At 48.3% G+C, this 16,783-nt stretch overlaps 1 protein-coding gene across 1 annotated transcript in view; it reads left to right on the forward strand.

Annotated features, from left to right (window-relative positions):
- The window catches only part of WNT3A (Wnt family member 3A), an 84,674-nt gene extending 69,237 nt beyond the window's left edge, over window positions 1-15,437 (forward strand). Inside the window, exons 3-4 of the mRNA XM_014873657.2 lie at window positions 11,922-12,187; window positions 14,893-15,437. Of these exons, the coding sequence (XP_014729143.1) occupies window positions 11,922-12,187; window positions 14,893-15,372 (746 nt within the window). The 3' untranslated portion in view covers window positions 15,373-15,437. The remainder of the gene's footprint in view (window positions 1-11,921; window positions 12,188-14,892) is intronic.
- Window positions 15,438-16,783: the final 1,346 nt, after the last annotated feature.

Below are 16,783 nucleotides of genomic sequence, written 5' to 3' on the forward strand. Positions count from 1 at the left end.
GCTGGGAATGGGACAGGTTTGGGGTGATTCAGGCAAGGATGTTGCTCGTACCCCAGGTGCTGCTGAGCTCTGGGTGACCCTCAGGGGCTGCACATCTCTGCATTGCCCACTTCTCCCCAGGGCTGAGAGGATGAGAAAAGCAGCAAACTGTAGCCCCCAAACCAGGGAAAAATCCAATTGTTTGCAAGCACTAAGCTCAGGGCTCAAGCAGAGCAGGAACCTCTGGAGATAACGCTGTGTGTGTGTGTGTGTGTGTGTGTGTGTGTGTGTGTGTGTGTGTGTGTGTAAAACGGCCAAGCCGAATCCCCCAGCTTTAGCAGGGCTTTGAAAAAGATCTGGGTGGTGATTCAAAATCCAGGTTATGACCTGTGACCTTTGGATGAGAAATTGTTGCCATTTAGGATGTGTTAGGAGGTCCATCCTTTTCATCAAATGCGTGTTTCTTCTTGCTGCGGGAGGCAATCACACCGGTATATCATTAACTCGCAGAAAAGGAGGCTGTAAAAGAAGTTGATGGGGGACCTTAGCCCACACCCTGCTGGGGTCTGCTCGGAGCACAATATCCCAGCGACCATGAGATTAAGCTAAAGAGAAAAGTGAAAATGCTTTTCACGATTCACACGCCCTTTAGATTGTTTTATTAAACCATTTGAATAGGGATTTCCCTTTCGGCCGACAACGGGGCCCGGCCAATGCATAGTTCTAGGTTGCTATGACTTAGTTGGTGCTGGCTAATCACAAGTGAGGGCAAATTTCATATAAAATATCTCGGGCCATTGTCAACCTAATGCGGCGTGACAGTGCCAGCACAAAGGGGGATTCATTCACCCCAGCAGGTAATAAGGACGATTTGCCATACCAACCAGGCAGTCTCGAGGGGGGCTGTCAAATACGATCAGAGCAGCGAAATGGAGCCTCACATTCCATTCTCAGGTGGGCGAAGGCGATCCTTTTGTTCGACCATGTTGCTTCTGATAACAGAATACAATTATATTCCTTTTTTTTTTTTTTTTTTTTCCCCTAACCCTGTATCCTACTGGCTGTTGGGGCTGTTTTGCATAGCAGTTTTTGGGGCTTGCCTCCTTTTTCTTGTGTTATTATTTTATTTTTTTTTCCCGAGGCCGGGAGAGTCACCCAATGATCCTTTAACCTGAAAGGCACCCCAGAGAATTTCACCCCGCTCCTTTTCCACCTTCCCCTTTCATTAAGGGCTCTGTGCTGCCACAATGAGCATCTCTGCTAATTACACAGCTTCCTTTTATCCAGAGCCTCGCAGGGATGTTGGGGAGACGAGGGCTCGGGGTAATTCGGGGTGGATCGAGGGGACCGTGCTGCTCCAGGACGATGGAATATTGGAATAATCCGGAGAAGGCATTTATGGGATGGTGGGAAGGGGGGATCAGACACCACCCGAGCGTTTCACACATGACCAAGCCAACAGAAAGCCAGATAAAGCATTAAGCGGGGTAGGTAGGGGATATACACGGTAATGATTAGATCAGCAGAGAGATAGGGCGATAGAGAGAGAGATAAGGGAATGTTTGCTCTGCAGGTATCAGACTGGGTTACTGATACCAGACTGTCCTGCTGATTCACCTATCTTGGGGGTCTGGTTACCTGCGAGATCACCTGGGGTTGTTTTGACAGTCTCTAATTAACGAGAGCATTCCAGCCTTCAGCCCAGCCTGGCTCAGGCTCACACCGGGGCTGGGAGGGCAGCAGGGAGCACTGGCCCTGCTCCCAGGGCACGGGGCTTGCAGGCTGCCCTGGCGGCTGGCAATCTGGATCTGCCTGTTTCAGGTACAGCCTGAAAGGTTTGGAAGTGTGAGAAAGGTTTTGGAAGTGCCAGGAAGGTTTGGAGGTTTGAGCACCACAATACTGGGGGTTGTAGCTCTGCTGTGCTCCAGTGCAATGATAACCATGGGCAAACAGCAGAGAGAAAGTGAAAAGAAAAATAAAAAGAATGAGAAAAGACCCCATCATTCAAATGTTTTGGGGAAACTTGGCCTTCAGGATTTTACAAGCTGTGCTAATCTAACCTCCTTCAGTCCAACATTCCCTCTTATCTGTATCGCCTTCATGTTCCCTGGCAGGAATTGCCCATTTAATAATTTCCCTCCAATGAGCTGAATCACAGCTAATCTGATCAAATGTCTTTTTAGGGCCTTTCATCTTCCCAGGGATGTGTTGACACTAGCACAGCTGGTTCAGAGGAAACAAGAACTCAATCAGAACTCTGTTCAAAACACAGATGGAACCCAAACCTAACCTTTCCTTTGAGATATGCAAAAGTGTGGTTAACTTCTTGTTATTATGCATTTGCATAAGTCTTTGCATTTAGGGGCCTGATTTTTAAGTGGTTAAAAAAGCCAAGCAAACCCTGGAGCTGGATTTTGATGAGAAACTGTGCAGAATCAGCTGGGCATGGAGCTGACAGGGCTCTATGTGAGGAAGGGGACAGGCTGTGGTGTCACACAGGGCCATGGGGCAGCTCCTGGTTGGCATCATCTGCTGTGCTGTAGGGGCTGAGCCACCCTCATCCCATTCCAGGGAAAGCCTGGGTTACCTGCAGCCCCCAAGGACTGCTCTTCTGGCAGAGTGGGCCTCCCTAGGTTTGGAAATAAACCCATGTGGGAGTGCTGCTGAAGAGGAGGGGATGTGACACAAGCCTACAGGCCAGGCAAGGGCAGCAGGAGCTTGGGTTTCATTGGTCAATGACTCCAGATCATTCAGGCCACTTTGTAGAACTGTGAGGAGACTGGAGTTGTGGACTTCCCATCCCTGGAAATGTTCCAGCCTGGGCTGGATGGGGCTCTGAGTAACCTGGGATAGTGGAAGTTGTCCCTGCCCATGGAATGAGATGATCTTAAGGTCCCTTCCCATCCAAACCATCCTGTGATTCTATGATTCTCTGATGGCAGTCTTACAAAGAGATCTCTGAGGAATGCAATTTGTGATCCTTCAGCATCCAAGGGATCCCAGGCAGCCATTTAGGCTCTGCTCCTGTTCCAAGGTTCCCAAGTAATCAAGGTCTTCATGATAAAATGGAGGGGGATTTATATAACTCTGGACACAGTGCAATGCAGAGCTGCTCTGGAACAGCCTGCAGCTGCTGCCAAGACCTGAAAACAGATGAGGAGCTGGTTAGGAAGTCTCCATGTCACAGAATAATGGAATAATTTGGGTTGGAAGGGACATTGAAAGGTCCTCTAGTCCCACCCCTTTGCAATGAGGAGATCACAACTGAGCCCAGAGGCAGCTCCAGGTGCTGAGGTTCTCCTGGAAGGCCCCATGGATAAACAGTGATCCCAGCACCAGCATCACTCATGGGGTAAAAAGGCATCATGCAGCACTGGCTGAGGAGAAAGCTCCTGTCTTCCACTCCCCTGTGGAATGCTGCAGGCTGAAATGGTGCCCAAAGCTCAGGCTGGAGAGTGTAAGATGAGCTTTCTGCCCATTGCGTTGCAAATGGGGAAACTGAGGCAGGGTTTTGGTGTCACCCATGTCCAGAGAGGCCCTTTGTGAGGACATGAAATCCCACTGGGTGAGGCAGTCACCAGGCTCTGACCTTCCCAAAGCCTTTGGAGTCTTCTCAGGGTAACCACAAGGGCTCCCTGGCCAATGCTGCTGAGGTCGAGCAGAAAATCAGGGCCAGGGCACTTGGTGGTTTTGGCTTGGGAGTGACACCAAGGAAAGAAACAAAAGCTTTAAAGATCTCAGAATCTCGGGATCCCTTCCTCAAGATGTCACTTAGCAAAGTATTTTCCAACATGACCAGGATGAACACTGCTCACACTGCAGAATTTGGGAATGTGCTCTGTGGAATGAGTCTCCCTCCCACCAGGCAGGCTGACCTGTCCCCTCCTTTGGTGCTGAGCACATCCAAGGGCACAACTTCCATCCTAATGGGTGGAAAGCAAAGTGGACTTTGTGGACTCACTTTTAAGGAGTAAAGGGGTAATTGAGGAGGTGCCAGGTCTGAGGTGCTGCAGGAGATCAGCATACTGCAGAGGGTGAGGATGGGTCAAGGGAAATGGGAAAAACACTGGAAACAAACTGGAGGGACCTCTCCAGCGGGAAGCTGGAGGCTGAGCCAGACTTATGTAAAACCTTGCTTTATCTGAGATGGGATCCTCTCTTGCTACATTCGAGAGGAATGTGGGGAAACTAAAGCTCACCTGCCTCCGAGGCTGCCAGAGCCAATATTTGGTTTCCAACGTTCCCAGTATTTTCCCCTCGAGCACTGCCAGGGTCCCAGCAGCCGTGACACCCCTGTGATCCTCCTCCTCCTCCTCCCATGTGATGGGAACGATGCTTGTTCCCCTCCAGCACTTGGGCACTGTCTGTGGATGGATCTGTCAGCCAGCGTGTGCCAAGGAGTTCCCTGTTCTCTGCCTTCCCTGGTGCTGGGCCAATATTTAATAGTTCTGATTGGCAAATGATTTTCTGCTTGGTGATCATTCAAAAAAGAAAAGAAAAGAAAAGAAAAGAAAAAAAGTCTTTGAACATTTTTTTTTTTCTTTTTTCCCCACCTTCACTCCTTTCCCTGGGGAGAAATATGTCCTGTGAAAATGTGAACCTTCATTTCTTAGGATGGTTTAGGTTGGAAGAGACCTTTAAAGTTCATCAAGTCCAACTCCCCTGCAGTGAGCAGAGACAGTTTCCAATAGATCAGGTTGCTCAAAGCCCCAACTAATTTCACCTTTCCAGGGATAGGGCATCCACCACTTCTTTGGACAACCTGTTCCAGTGCTTCACTACCCTCATCACAAAAAATTACTTCCTGATGTCTGAATCCACATCTTTTTAGTTTAAAACCATTACCCCTATTTTAGTTCAACAGGCCCTACTGAGAAGTATCTCCCTAAAGAGCATCATAAGATGGGGAACATCATCCCAATATCCTGAACTCTCTGTTTTTGGTTTTCAGGGATCTGCTGATCCAAGTTTAGCAGAGCCCAGCTGCACTGAGGCACTGGAGCATCCTCTGCTGGAATCTGGGGCGGGCTGGGCTGTCCTGCTCCTCCTGCACGTGGATTTCAGTGCCAGCAGGCAATGCCATTTGTGTTGGTATAAGCCAGCAGTGATGCCTCCATGTGCTTTTGCAAATCCTGGGAGCTCTGACTCACCAGTCCCCCTGGATTTCACTCCTGCTGTTCAGAAAGCAGCTGTGCCTGCAAGGCAGTCAGATCCTAAAGAAACTCCTTCTCCCAAGGGCCACCAGCTACTCAACAACACAGCAGCTCTTTTGGTATTAATCTTTTCTGGCATTCTTCTTTTTCATCCAAAGTGATGCAGTGTGAGCTTTCATTCAAACCCTTCTGGTTTATCCTCGTGGAAATGTTCGTGGGTGACCCTCCCCAGAAGGGAATGGCACAGCTCTGCTCCCACATCCAGGGAAGGATGGGAGTCTCCCTTGATGGATTCAAGGAGGAGAGCACGGAGTGCTGAGAGCAGCTGGGTGGTGATCTTTGTATGGCAGTCAAAACCCAAATTCACCTCACCTCAGTCAAAGGCTGGGCTTCCAGAGCTCTTCACAAATTCATCACCTCCTTTTTCCACTGGACAACGCCTTCCATCAATGCGTGTGATGCCAAAGTGCAGGAAGGACCACAGGAACCAGGGAAAACTGAGCTAGGACGAGCCCCCAGTGTAAAAGGCAAATACCAGAACCACCAGGTTGTTCCCAGCTTTACTTCCATTTTCTTAGTTCTTAGGGTTTATTTCTTTTATTTGGTCGGGTTTTTTTCCCTTTTAATCCAGAGTCAGTGTAGTGTCAACTGTTGTGCAAATCCTAACTGACAGCTGGAGTTTATATCCCCTCGAGCCAAGGAGGGAATGGAAACCCTTGCTCACACTCCCTCGTGCTCTTAGGGAGTCTGCCCTACCAGAAAAATGTTGGAAAGCCTTTGCACCTTCCACCCCTCAAAGATGGGTGTCCCAAGTAGCTGGAGGTACCTTTCTGTAGACTTTCAGCTTTGAAAAACAAAGCTCAGAGAAGCCAGCATGACTCCTCCCCACAGTCCTGCTAAATGGATAAACCATTTCCTTTATTTCACTCCATTTTTAGCAAAATGCCTCTCCCAAGGGCACTCCAGAAGTGTGTGGTGTCAGAAATTCAGGGCTCACAGCCACACCTTCCCAATGTCTTTCCAGTCACGGAACAGGGAGCAGGATCCTCTCCTCAAGAGCAGAAGTGGCTGGGAATTCTTTCCCTCATTGTCTGGGACAATTCTATTCTATGTTGTTTATACATTAGCCAGCCCAAAAAGGCACTAAGTCAGTACTTCACTCCAAATACTTCAAAAAAATGTTTGAAAAAGGAAAGATTTAGGGTGTCAGCAATGACGACAGCAGGACTCAGTGTTACAGTGTAGATGTGGTAAAAAGGGATTTTCAGAGCAAAATGAACCATTATATTCATCCTACCACATCACCATAGTACATCTTGCCACATATCTGTGAATGTCTACCTGGTATTAATCATTTAATTATGATTAATTGATTATAATTGACCCGGGGTTAATAATTTCGTCATTCAGGGGAAGATTCGGGGAAAATAAGTCACTGTCTGGGCAGAAGAACACACGAGAGCAGTTTTCAGGTGTTGGACAGCTGAGATATTTATGCAGTTATTCATTTGCCTTCCTCATCACACACCCTGAGAACCCATCTGAGAACCCTCTGTGGGCTCCAATTCCTTCTGCCTACAATTCTGAAGGCATCACTGAATTTAGCATTGCAGACTCCAGGGGAGATAAGCAGGATTGTCCTTGGGTGTACAGATAAGGGAGCAGAAGCACAGAGAGACAGAAGGATTTGCCCAAAGTCACATAAAAAAGCCCTGTCACAGCAGGAAAGCAAATCTCAGGTCACATCATCCTCAGACCTCTGGATTATCCAAATTAAACCACTCAGCCAAGTGTTTTTGCATCTCAGGATGGGTTTGGTGCTGGGACAAGTGGTCAGAGAGGTTCTGCACAGGATATTCAGTTCCTCAGATTTCAGTCCGGGCTTCTTAGGAAAACCCTTTCCAGAAGGGATCAGTGCCTTGGAGACCTCTGCTTTAGGGGACACCCCTAGAGGCCCTCTGTAAGCCTCAGCACTTTTTCACTGATATTCAACCCCCCCGGCATGGAAAGGGAATTGTGGAGAAGCACCAGACGTCCAAACCTCTGGGTCCTGCAGGGAAACTCAGGAGCAGGCAGGAATTCAACGAGCTGGAGCCAGAGCTTTGGCGACCAAAAGAAAGTGGTTAAAACGCTCTGAAATCATCATCCCCGTGAGATATTGGTCCCTGTTAACCTCCTGCTGCCAGGTGACTTCCCAGAATCTCCCTTCAAGCCCTAACAGCTGCTACCCCCCAGAACCACCCAGAGAGGAATGAGGCGACCTGACAAATACACGGCACTTTCCTGCTATCTTCGCTGAATCTCTTGCATTTTTATATGGCACCTTAATAACCCCTCATTTCCATTACAAGTGCATGCTTTCCTTCTGCTTATCTCCATCTCCATGCGCTCCTTCTCCATTCCTGCAGCCGCAGCGCCTCCGGCTACAGCGCGGGGAGCTCGGGCAGGGTCAGGGATGCTCGGAGAAGGCAGGGACAGTGCCACGGCTTGGGGAGGTGGCAGGACGTGATTCACACCGTGGCACCGCTCCATCTGCGTCAATATTGAACCCGCTGCCTTAAGTTAGGGGTAGGAGATGTCAAAGGCAGTGCCCTAATTCCGTGGAGTCATTAAGAGATCGGCTGCGACTTTCTCAAGAGACAGAGCCGCTCACCTCAGTGCCCCGGGGCCAGATCTCAGCTCCTTTGCCCTGCCTGCCTGCATTCCCCAGGTAGTTACGATCAGATACAACGCGATTTGCTTCCTGTTGTGTGCTCTTAAGTGGTGGCTGCATTTCAAAAGCAGGGGAGTGATTACGTTCTATCCAGGCTGTAAAAGGCACGGAGCGCTTTCTGGGAAGAGTTCGATGTAATTGGTGTATCTTAAGGCAAATCCCATCAATACCTCCAGGCTTTCAACAGGGGATAAAAACTGAGAGTTTAGGTGATGGATCTGAGATTTAGGGTTTCGTCTCTACGGCCGAATCTGTCTGCCTGGAACGGTCCTGGCAAACACGGGAATTCTCCAGGCTGTGCTGCCTGAAGCTCCCTGGAGTTTGGTGAGCTCTGCACCTGGACAGAATCACTGGATTGTAGAATCCTTCAGGTTGGCAAAGACCAACGATCTGGTTTAGTTTTAGAATTTGAGGGCTTCTCTTTGTCAGAGAAAATGGAAATATGGGGAAGGAAGTGCATGACTTGGTGTATCTCTCTCAGCTGAGTGTGGTGCCCAGCACTGACAGTCTTCTCCAAAGCATTTTGAAGTCTCCAGAATTGCTTCCACTCCTTATGGGAAGCTTCATGTGCAGAACTAAAGCAGAGAGAATTTAAGTTTTGGAGGGGATTGCAGAGACAAACGAGGTCACTGAGCCCAAACATGAGCCCAGCACTGATATCCACTGGTATCCCATGTTCCTAAATGCCATATCCCTTTAAGTCCCTCCAGCTGACTCCATCACTGCCCTGGGCAGCTGTGCCAGTGCCTGACAACCTTTTCAGTGAAGAAATTTTCCCTAATATCCAACCCAAAAAACTAAATTTCCCTAATACCAATCCTAGACTCAATTTGAGGCTGTTTCCTCTCCTCCTGTCCCTGTTCCCTGGAGCAAAGCCCGACCTCCCCGGCTGTCCCCTCCTGTCAGGAGTTGTGCAGAGCCACAGGGTCCCCCCTGAGCCTCCTTTTCTCCAGGCTGAGCCCCTTTCCCAGCTCCCTCAGCCTCTCCTGGTGCTCGAGCCCCTTCCCAGCTCTGTTTCCTTCCCTGGATGTGCTCCAGCCCCTCAGAGCCTTTCTTGTAATGAAGGGAAGGAGAAGTTTTCCTGCACAAACACCATTTTCTTTTTGGTCCAAGCTTGGCAAGGCACAGGGGGTCTCCACGAGGTTTGCAAACATCAGTTCAGCACCTACAGCACCTTCCCAATAAAGCAAAGGCCTGGATCAGATCTCTCCTGAGCAGAGGAAAGGGTGATTCCCAAGAGATGAGAGCTGACAGAACCAAGGAATGTGTTTTAGTCATAAAAAAGCACATCATCCTTGTCTCTAAATTGGAGATAGCTGGGTTTGATGCATGGAGCAGCTGGTGGGTCAGGAATTATCTGTATGGTGGCACTCCAGGAGGTGCAGTGGTGTTCCTTGGGGGCTGCTGTTGGGACTGGCAGTGTTTGTTGGTGACATGGACAGTGGGATCCAGGGCACCCTCAGTTTGCTGGTGACATCAGGCTGGGTGGTGCAGGTGGGAAGGGATCCATGCAGAGGGAGCTGGGCAGGCGGGACAGGTGGGTCTGTGCAAACCTCATGAAGCTCAGCAAGGCCAGGTGCAAGGTCCTGCACAAGGGTCAGGCCAGTCCCAACCCCAAACACAGGCTGGGTGGAGAGTGGGGTGAAAGCAGCCCTGATCAGAAAAACTGGGAATGTTGGAATTACATGACCTTTAAGGACCTTCCAATCCAGCCATTCTATGATTTTATGGGAAGGTTTCAAGATTAGTTGGGCCACGCTGGGAGGATGTGGGAGGTCTCTCCTTTCCACCCCCCTCCCAGATTGTAATGGCATTCACCCCACCATCTCATCTCACTGGCTTTTGTGAGAAACCTTTTATATTTCACAGACCCTAGATCTGGTCAAAAATGTCCTTGGAGACCTCATATGAAGCTCTCCACCCCCAAAATTTGGTTTCTGGATCCCACCTGGACTTAGGCAAGCACAAGATGCAGAGTCCCCAGCCCTGTTTGAACGGGACTCTCCTGTTCACACTCAAAGCTGAGCTTTCACAGTCAAGAACTGCATGGTCATCATTTTCAGGATGCTGGGATCCTCCAGGCTGGACAGATGCTGAACAAGGGCTTTTCAAAATCACACTGGGGACCTGAGGGTTCCTGCACTTTCCTTTTTTTTAAATTTTTTTTTAGTTGTTGCCCTCGGTGACTTAATAACCTCCCCCAGTGCCCTGACAAACATGTTCCAGGACATTGCTCATCCCTTCAGCCTGTAAGTTCATGCACATTATGGGATTTGCATATTGTTGTCTTTGGTAGCCTTCCCAAAGCAAAGCTTGAGTTCTTGCTTAAGCCTTCAACCCAGCCAGGATTGCTCCCCGGTTGTGATTGCTCCCCAAAAACATGTTGACTTTTTGGCTTGGTGCATTAAACTCTCCTCACATTAGTAAAGCCTGGAAGCATCTGGAAAGGCAAAGATTAAGCCAAAATGCCCAGGGAAAGCTCAGATCAGCAAAATATGGTGCAGGGAAGGTTTGAGTGGTTTCTGAATAGTCAGCTGATACAAAGTTCAGTCGAAGCTTTGGTGAAGCTGCATCAACTGAAAATGTGACTTTGTGCCTTTATGGTTCCATTCATATTTCAATGTGACAGTGGAATCACCTGAAAAGTGTCAGAAACAATACAATTTCAAGGATAACTGGTCTATAATCATGAGGTGAGTGGGGAATAGTACAGGAAGTAAAGGGAGGCCTTTATCAGAATTATCTGATCAGTTATCAGAATTATTGTGTCTGCTTAGAATTGCCTCGGAGGTTTGAGAACAGCCCTGCTTACAGTAAAAATCCCATTTTACTGTAGCCAAAAAGCAGTGGTGTTTTCTGAGGGTCATTTCATCAAAACGTGAGGAGAAAGGGAAATAAAAATTTGATATCTTAGGGTATTCCTCACTTGCAAAGCAGTTGGAAAAGTTTGGTTTTCGTCTTGGCACAGTGTGGAAAAAGCACATCCAGGAAAGCCTTCCCTGCTCCACTTCCCTTCTCCCTGGGATGGAAGGCTGTGATGGAAGTTCTCCACAAAGACTAAAACTCCTCTGTCCTTAACCATGACATCTTTCTGCTGATCCCACCTCCAGCCTGAGGCAATGGGCACAAAAGGAAAGCTCATTTCCAGTCCCCTTGGCAGGGACCTGATTAGGCAAGTGAGGAAAATTTGGGACATGTGCAAGTTGCACCCTGAGTACTGTGACTGAGAGAGAGGCACAGCCTCGGGGAAAAAGGGATTGAGGGTGGGGACAAGGTTTGGTTTACATCCTGGGGACTGAGGATGTGACCATCCTGGCATTTTCCCACCTTCCAGCCACCAGCACCTCTCCCTGTCAAGGCAGAGGAGCTTTACCTGGTGCTGGTCCCACCACCAAGTGAAACATGAGGCTGTCATTACAGTGTAAACAATTTTTTTGGGGAGCATACCCAAATTCTTCCTGTCTGAAACAAAGCCCATGTCTCTGGATCTGGCTATGTGATGCACTGACTGCACAGCACCATATAAAATATTCCCCTTGAAATTCAGGTTTGCACAGCTTTCTGTGCCTGGCTATGTGATGCATTGACTGCACAGTACTATAGAGAATATTCTCCCTGAAATTCAGATTTGCTCAGCTTTCTGTGCCTGGCTATGAGGTGCATTGACTGCACAGTACCATAGAGAATATTCCATGTGCCCCCTGAAATTCAGGTGTGAACAGCTTTCTGTGCCTGGCTATGTGATGCATTGACTGCACAGTACCATAGAGAATATTCCATGTGCCCCTGAAATTCATGTTTGCACAACTTTCTGTGGTGCCACGGCCCACAGTATCCAAAGACCCGAGGATGACCCCAGTCAGAACTTTTTTTGGCTGACCTCAGTGGCCTTGAATCAAGCCTGGTCCTGTCTGCACAGGAGCTCAATTCCTAGCGAAAGAAAACCTCTTTGGAGCAGATCCAAGCCAGACCACAGGGAAGAGGAGGATTTCCTGGCCTGCTGCCATGCCCTCCAGAGAAGGGCTGATCAAACCCATCCTTCAGTGGCCTTTGCTCATCCCTTGTCTCTCCCACAGCCACCAGGGAGTCGGCCTTCGTCCACGCCATCGCCTCCGCCGGGGTGGCTTTCGCCGTGACCAGATCCTGCGCCGAGGGCTCGGCCACCATCTGCGGATGTGACACTCGCCACAAGGGCTCTCCTGGAGAGGGCTGGAAGTGGGGAGGCTGCAGTGAGGACGTGGAATTTGGCAGCATGGTGTCCCGGGAGTTCGCCGATGCCCGGGAGAACAGGCCCGACGCTCGCTCGGCCATGAACAGGCACAACAACGAAGCGGGGAGGACCGTAAGGATTTCTGAGTTTCACCTTTCCTGTTGTTATTTTCTTATCTGGTGGTGGGAGGGAATTAAGGGGGCTCAAAAGGCCTAAATCTGGGCAAATTCACGTCACAAAATGCCTGTCCTGTGATAATTCTAGATCAATGTGCCTGAGGTGTGAAAGCTCTGCGTTAATTCACCCACACAGATGTAAAGGCCTGCCTTGGAGCCAGCTGTGCAGATCTCTGACAGAGGATGGATCCAGGCAGGTTTAGGATGGGATTTCATCCCATCTTATGAGGATAGCTACCCCCAGAAGTCGTGGATGCCCCTGGAAGTGTCCTAGGCCAGGTTGGACAGGGCTTGGAGCAACCTGGTCTAGTGGAAGGTGTCCCTGCCCATTCCAGGGCGTTTGGAACAATTTTTAAGGTCCCTTCCAACCCAAATCATTCTGTGATTCCATGATTAGAGTTATTAACTCAATTAATAACGTCCTAATTGTGCCTCTTCCCTTCCATGGACTGTGGGGCACCTGAAGTTTGAGTGCAATTGTCCATTCCCCTTCTCTGCAGCCTTGAGGGAGGAGAAGAGCAGGAGAGCTTTTCCCACAACCCATCTTCTCAACCCTGTGCTATTTCCCAGAAAATATTTAAACAAAATTAGAGGCAATATGACTCTGGTACCTCCTTATTAAACTTAGATCATGCCCTAAAGCTGTTTTTACTTCAGACTATCCTGGAACAAAATGTATTGGGGAAAAGAAAGCACAAAATCTGCATTATACACTATGAATTTTTTCCCTATGTGATATAATCCCAAAAGGGGGATATTCTTTTTTTTTTTAATCTCAAAAATAGCCCATAAATGCCAGAAGAATGTAATTTGTGGGAAACAATTTGTAGAACTGAACCACAAAGCCCTTTCTAACAGAGAGTATGCCACAGCTTCTCTGAGATAACAGAGAACAGGTTAATTAATGTGGTCTTATCCCCTCAGCAGAAAGTCTTGCACATATCCAGGAGGACATTTGTGCAGTCAGCTGTAGCAAAGCCACCACAGTTGCTGTGCTGGGACACTCAGGCAGCCTGGGGTTTCTTGAGAGCTCCTGAATTGGACCCTGTGAATTCCCAATGGTGTTATCCCACCTCACACCACAGCAGAGCTGTTGGAATACAATTTTTGAAAGGGAAATACCACCAGAAACCAAAATTGTCTGCAATGGAGACGACCACAAGCAATAATGTGGTTTCCTCCAGCTCTGGCCTAAATTTTCCCAAGTACCCCCAGGGATGGGGCAGTGCTGGTGGAAGTTACTGGGATATGTAGTGGGAAAAAGAGGGCTGGAGAGAAGCTGTGTAGAGTGGAAAGGAGGGATTTCCTTTAAAGTGAAAATTTGGTTTAAAGTGGAAAAAAATGAACGAACATCCCTGTGATCACAGGCCTGCAGAGATCTTTTTACTCCGAGTCTTGTTCCTTGACTCTGTGTTCTTCTAGGACATTTTACAGGTGTCAGAGATTAGAGAGCAGATGTCCCACCATGACCTAAAATCCCACTGTTTTCCATTCTGGCCATGGCAGCACCCATGGGACAGCTCTTCCAGGCCTCCATACTCCAGTGCTTCCAGCTAAACCTGAGCCATGGGCAATGTTTCATATTAATTCCCCTAGGAACGCCAACTCTTCTGCTCTGCCAGGAGTTTTGATGAAGTTCAGCATGATTATATGAACCAAACCTCCTGTGGTTCTCTCTCATGGCTAATTACAACCTGCTCTGAGGCGGGTGGCACTCTGTAAATAACACAGGAAAGCACCTGGTGAGCACCAAGGTGCTGATTCATGGCAAATCTCTTGGGCTCAGGCTGGCACTCGCCTGTTCACGTACCCAGAAATTTGCTGATCGCTCTGAAAATGCAGATTATCAAGCTGTTGCATAAGGTTGTCTCCCACCCCAGAGTACTGGAGGGCAATACCTCTAGTTATTTAAACTCGTTTTGTAAGAGGTAAAAACAAGTAGTGAGCTTCTGGGATCGATAACCACCCTCCCATTTATCCTAGGAAAGTGTTTTTTGTTGAAGCCTGAGCCTTTCAAATCAAAAGCTGGGCTCTCATTTTTTTTTTTCTTTGGAAATATTTTAGAAAAATCATAACCCTGGCTTTAAAATAAAAATAAATTCTATTTCAGTTTCTCTAAATAGCCATAGCAAGGCTTGAACCTTGTTCACTTAAGTTAACATGAAACATTTGTAAAGGATAGAGTTCTGTTCTAGATAGGACATTTCATGTTCCTTTTATTTCCAACAGAAAAGCTGCATTTTTCATTTATGAAGACATGATTTGAGTGGCTTTGTGTGCTTTTTGATTGTCTGCCCAGATGTGTTTGAATTCTTTTCCTGGGTGCCAACACTGCAATATTCCCACATGAATATTGATAAGACAGAAGTTAATAAGCTCAGAAATCTCCTTGGTGGAAGTTTTTGGTAAATCCTTAAATCTGAGTTGGGAATCAGAACCAGTCACTGAAAACCATAAAGTGCGGAAGTTTTATGGCTTAGACCCAGCAGTGAGCAGGGTATTAACTGGGGAATAAGGAGATTTTTGTTCATAGGAGTATAAATATATCTACGAAAACATTCATAATTCCTTGGAAAATCACGGCTAAGTAGCAGAATGGCACAAGTGTTTTAATTAGGGGTTAACGCGTGCCTCCTCCTTTGCCTTTCTTCTCTTTTGCAGTCCATCATTGAGCTCATGCACCTCAAGTGCAAGTGCCACGGGCTGTCGGGCAGCTGTGAAGTGAAGACCTGCTGGTGGTCCCAGCCAGACTTCAGGGTCATCGGTGACTACCTCAAGGACAAATACGACAGCGCGTCGGAAATGGTGGTGGAGAAACACCGCGAGTCCCGCGGCTGGGTCGAGACCCTGCGGCCCAAATACAACTTCTTCAAGGCCCCGACTGAGAAGGACCTGGTTTACTACGAGAACTCACCCAACTTTTGTGAGCCCAACCCCGAGACCGGCTCGTTCGGGACCCGCGACAGGATCTGCAACGTCACATCCCACGGCATCGACGGCTGCGACCTTTTGTGCTGCGGCCGCGGGCACAACACGAGGACTGAGAAAAGGAAAGAGAAATGCCACTGCATCTTCCACTGGTGCTGCTACGTCCGCTGCCAGGAGTGCATACGAGTTTATGACGTCCACACGTGCAAATAAAGCGGGCAGAACCCTTCAAAGGCTGGGCTCTCCGAGTGGAGAAATGGATTTTTGAGCCTACTTCCTCTGAGGTTGCAGACGTGAGAGAAGTCTACTTTTTTTTGATATTAAAAGAATAAAAACTGGATTTAAAAAAAAAAATATTAAATAAATAAAAAGGCTAAAACTGGTTGGATAGAATAGGTCTAATGACTTCTGGGCTATCCCGAGGTACATCTGGCAGTCAAATGCCTCTGGCAGGAGAGCAGATTTTTCCACCAGCCCACAACACCGAGCTGGAGAGAAGAGCATTAGCAAAAGCATGGATTTGCTCTGCTCTCACCCACCTGAAGTGACTCGTGTGATTAAGTGTCCTTTGAAAGACTTGCATCTTCCTAAGCATCTCCTTTTCCCTCAGCCAGGCAGAGGCTGTGCTCAACAGCAGCACTGAGCTTCCTGAGAGATCTCTCTGCAAACCCAAATGGCCAGGCTGTGTAATATGAGCAACAGCAGCAAAAGAAATAAAAGCAGATAAATTAAGAATTTTTTAAATAAAGAACGTGACTACTTCTTTGCTTTTGCCTTGGAACCAGAGAAGTCTACAAATATCTATCAGAGCTGGAGAGGGGCAAGCTCTTGATGTGAACTTTTTAGCATAGTAGCTTCTGCCAGATTTGACATAGGATTCTGTGACATCTGTAGAAAGGGGAGGAGGGAGAAGAAGGAGGGAGAGAAAGAGAGAAAACTGCTGATGGCTTCCTGCAAATGCCCTGTTGGCACACAAGTGATGTGCACGGTACGGAAAAGTTCAGTGTCTCGTGTGTGAAGTGAAGAGGACTCAGTGTGTGCATTGAGAAGGACACAGAATTCCCACATCTGGGAATGCTGCTCCAGCTCTCCAGCCTGGGACGTGGCTCAGCCAGTGAGTCTTCCTTGGAAACATGAGGTGCAGTGAATCTCCTGGGGCTGGACACTCACTCCTGAGCACAGCACATCATCTCCTCAGCACCCCAGGGAAAGGATGGGAAGGGAAAGTGTTCACCCTTCCCACCTCGCTGGGGAGTTCATGGCCAGCAGTGGAAAGTGCACTTAGTTCATCCACTCTCTGCACCTGATGCAGGCTTCCCGGGCACTTGGCACCAGCCTGAGCCCACAGGTCTGTTGGGAACATGGATCTGAAGGACTCGATGTCACCCATGGATTGACATGAGGGTGAACCCACCCACCGTCACCACCACACCCCACAAGCTGGAGCAGTCTCAGACTCAAGCCAAACCTTGTTCCACATCTAACTCCTACAGCCATTCCCACCTATAAAAGTGGACAAAAACCCAGAGTTTGAACCAGCCCAGAGTTTGGGTAAGTTTGGACACAGAGCCAAATCCCAGCTTTGCAGTGCTGGCCCATCTCTGAATCCCCATCTTTTACTCTG

Source organism: Sturnus vulgaris, chromosome 1 (assembly GCF_052056855.1).
Source record: "Sturnus vulgaris isolate bStuVul1 chromosome 1, bStuVul1.hap1, whole genome shotgun sequence".
In the NCBI taxonomy this organism is placed as follows: domain Eukaryota; kingdom Metazoa; phylum Chordata; class Aves; order Passeriformes; family Sturnidae; genus Sturnus; species Sturnus vulgaris.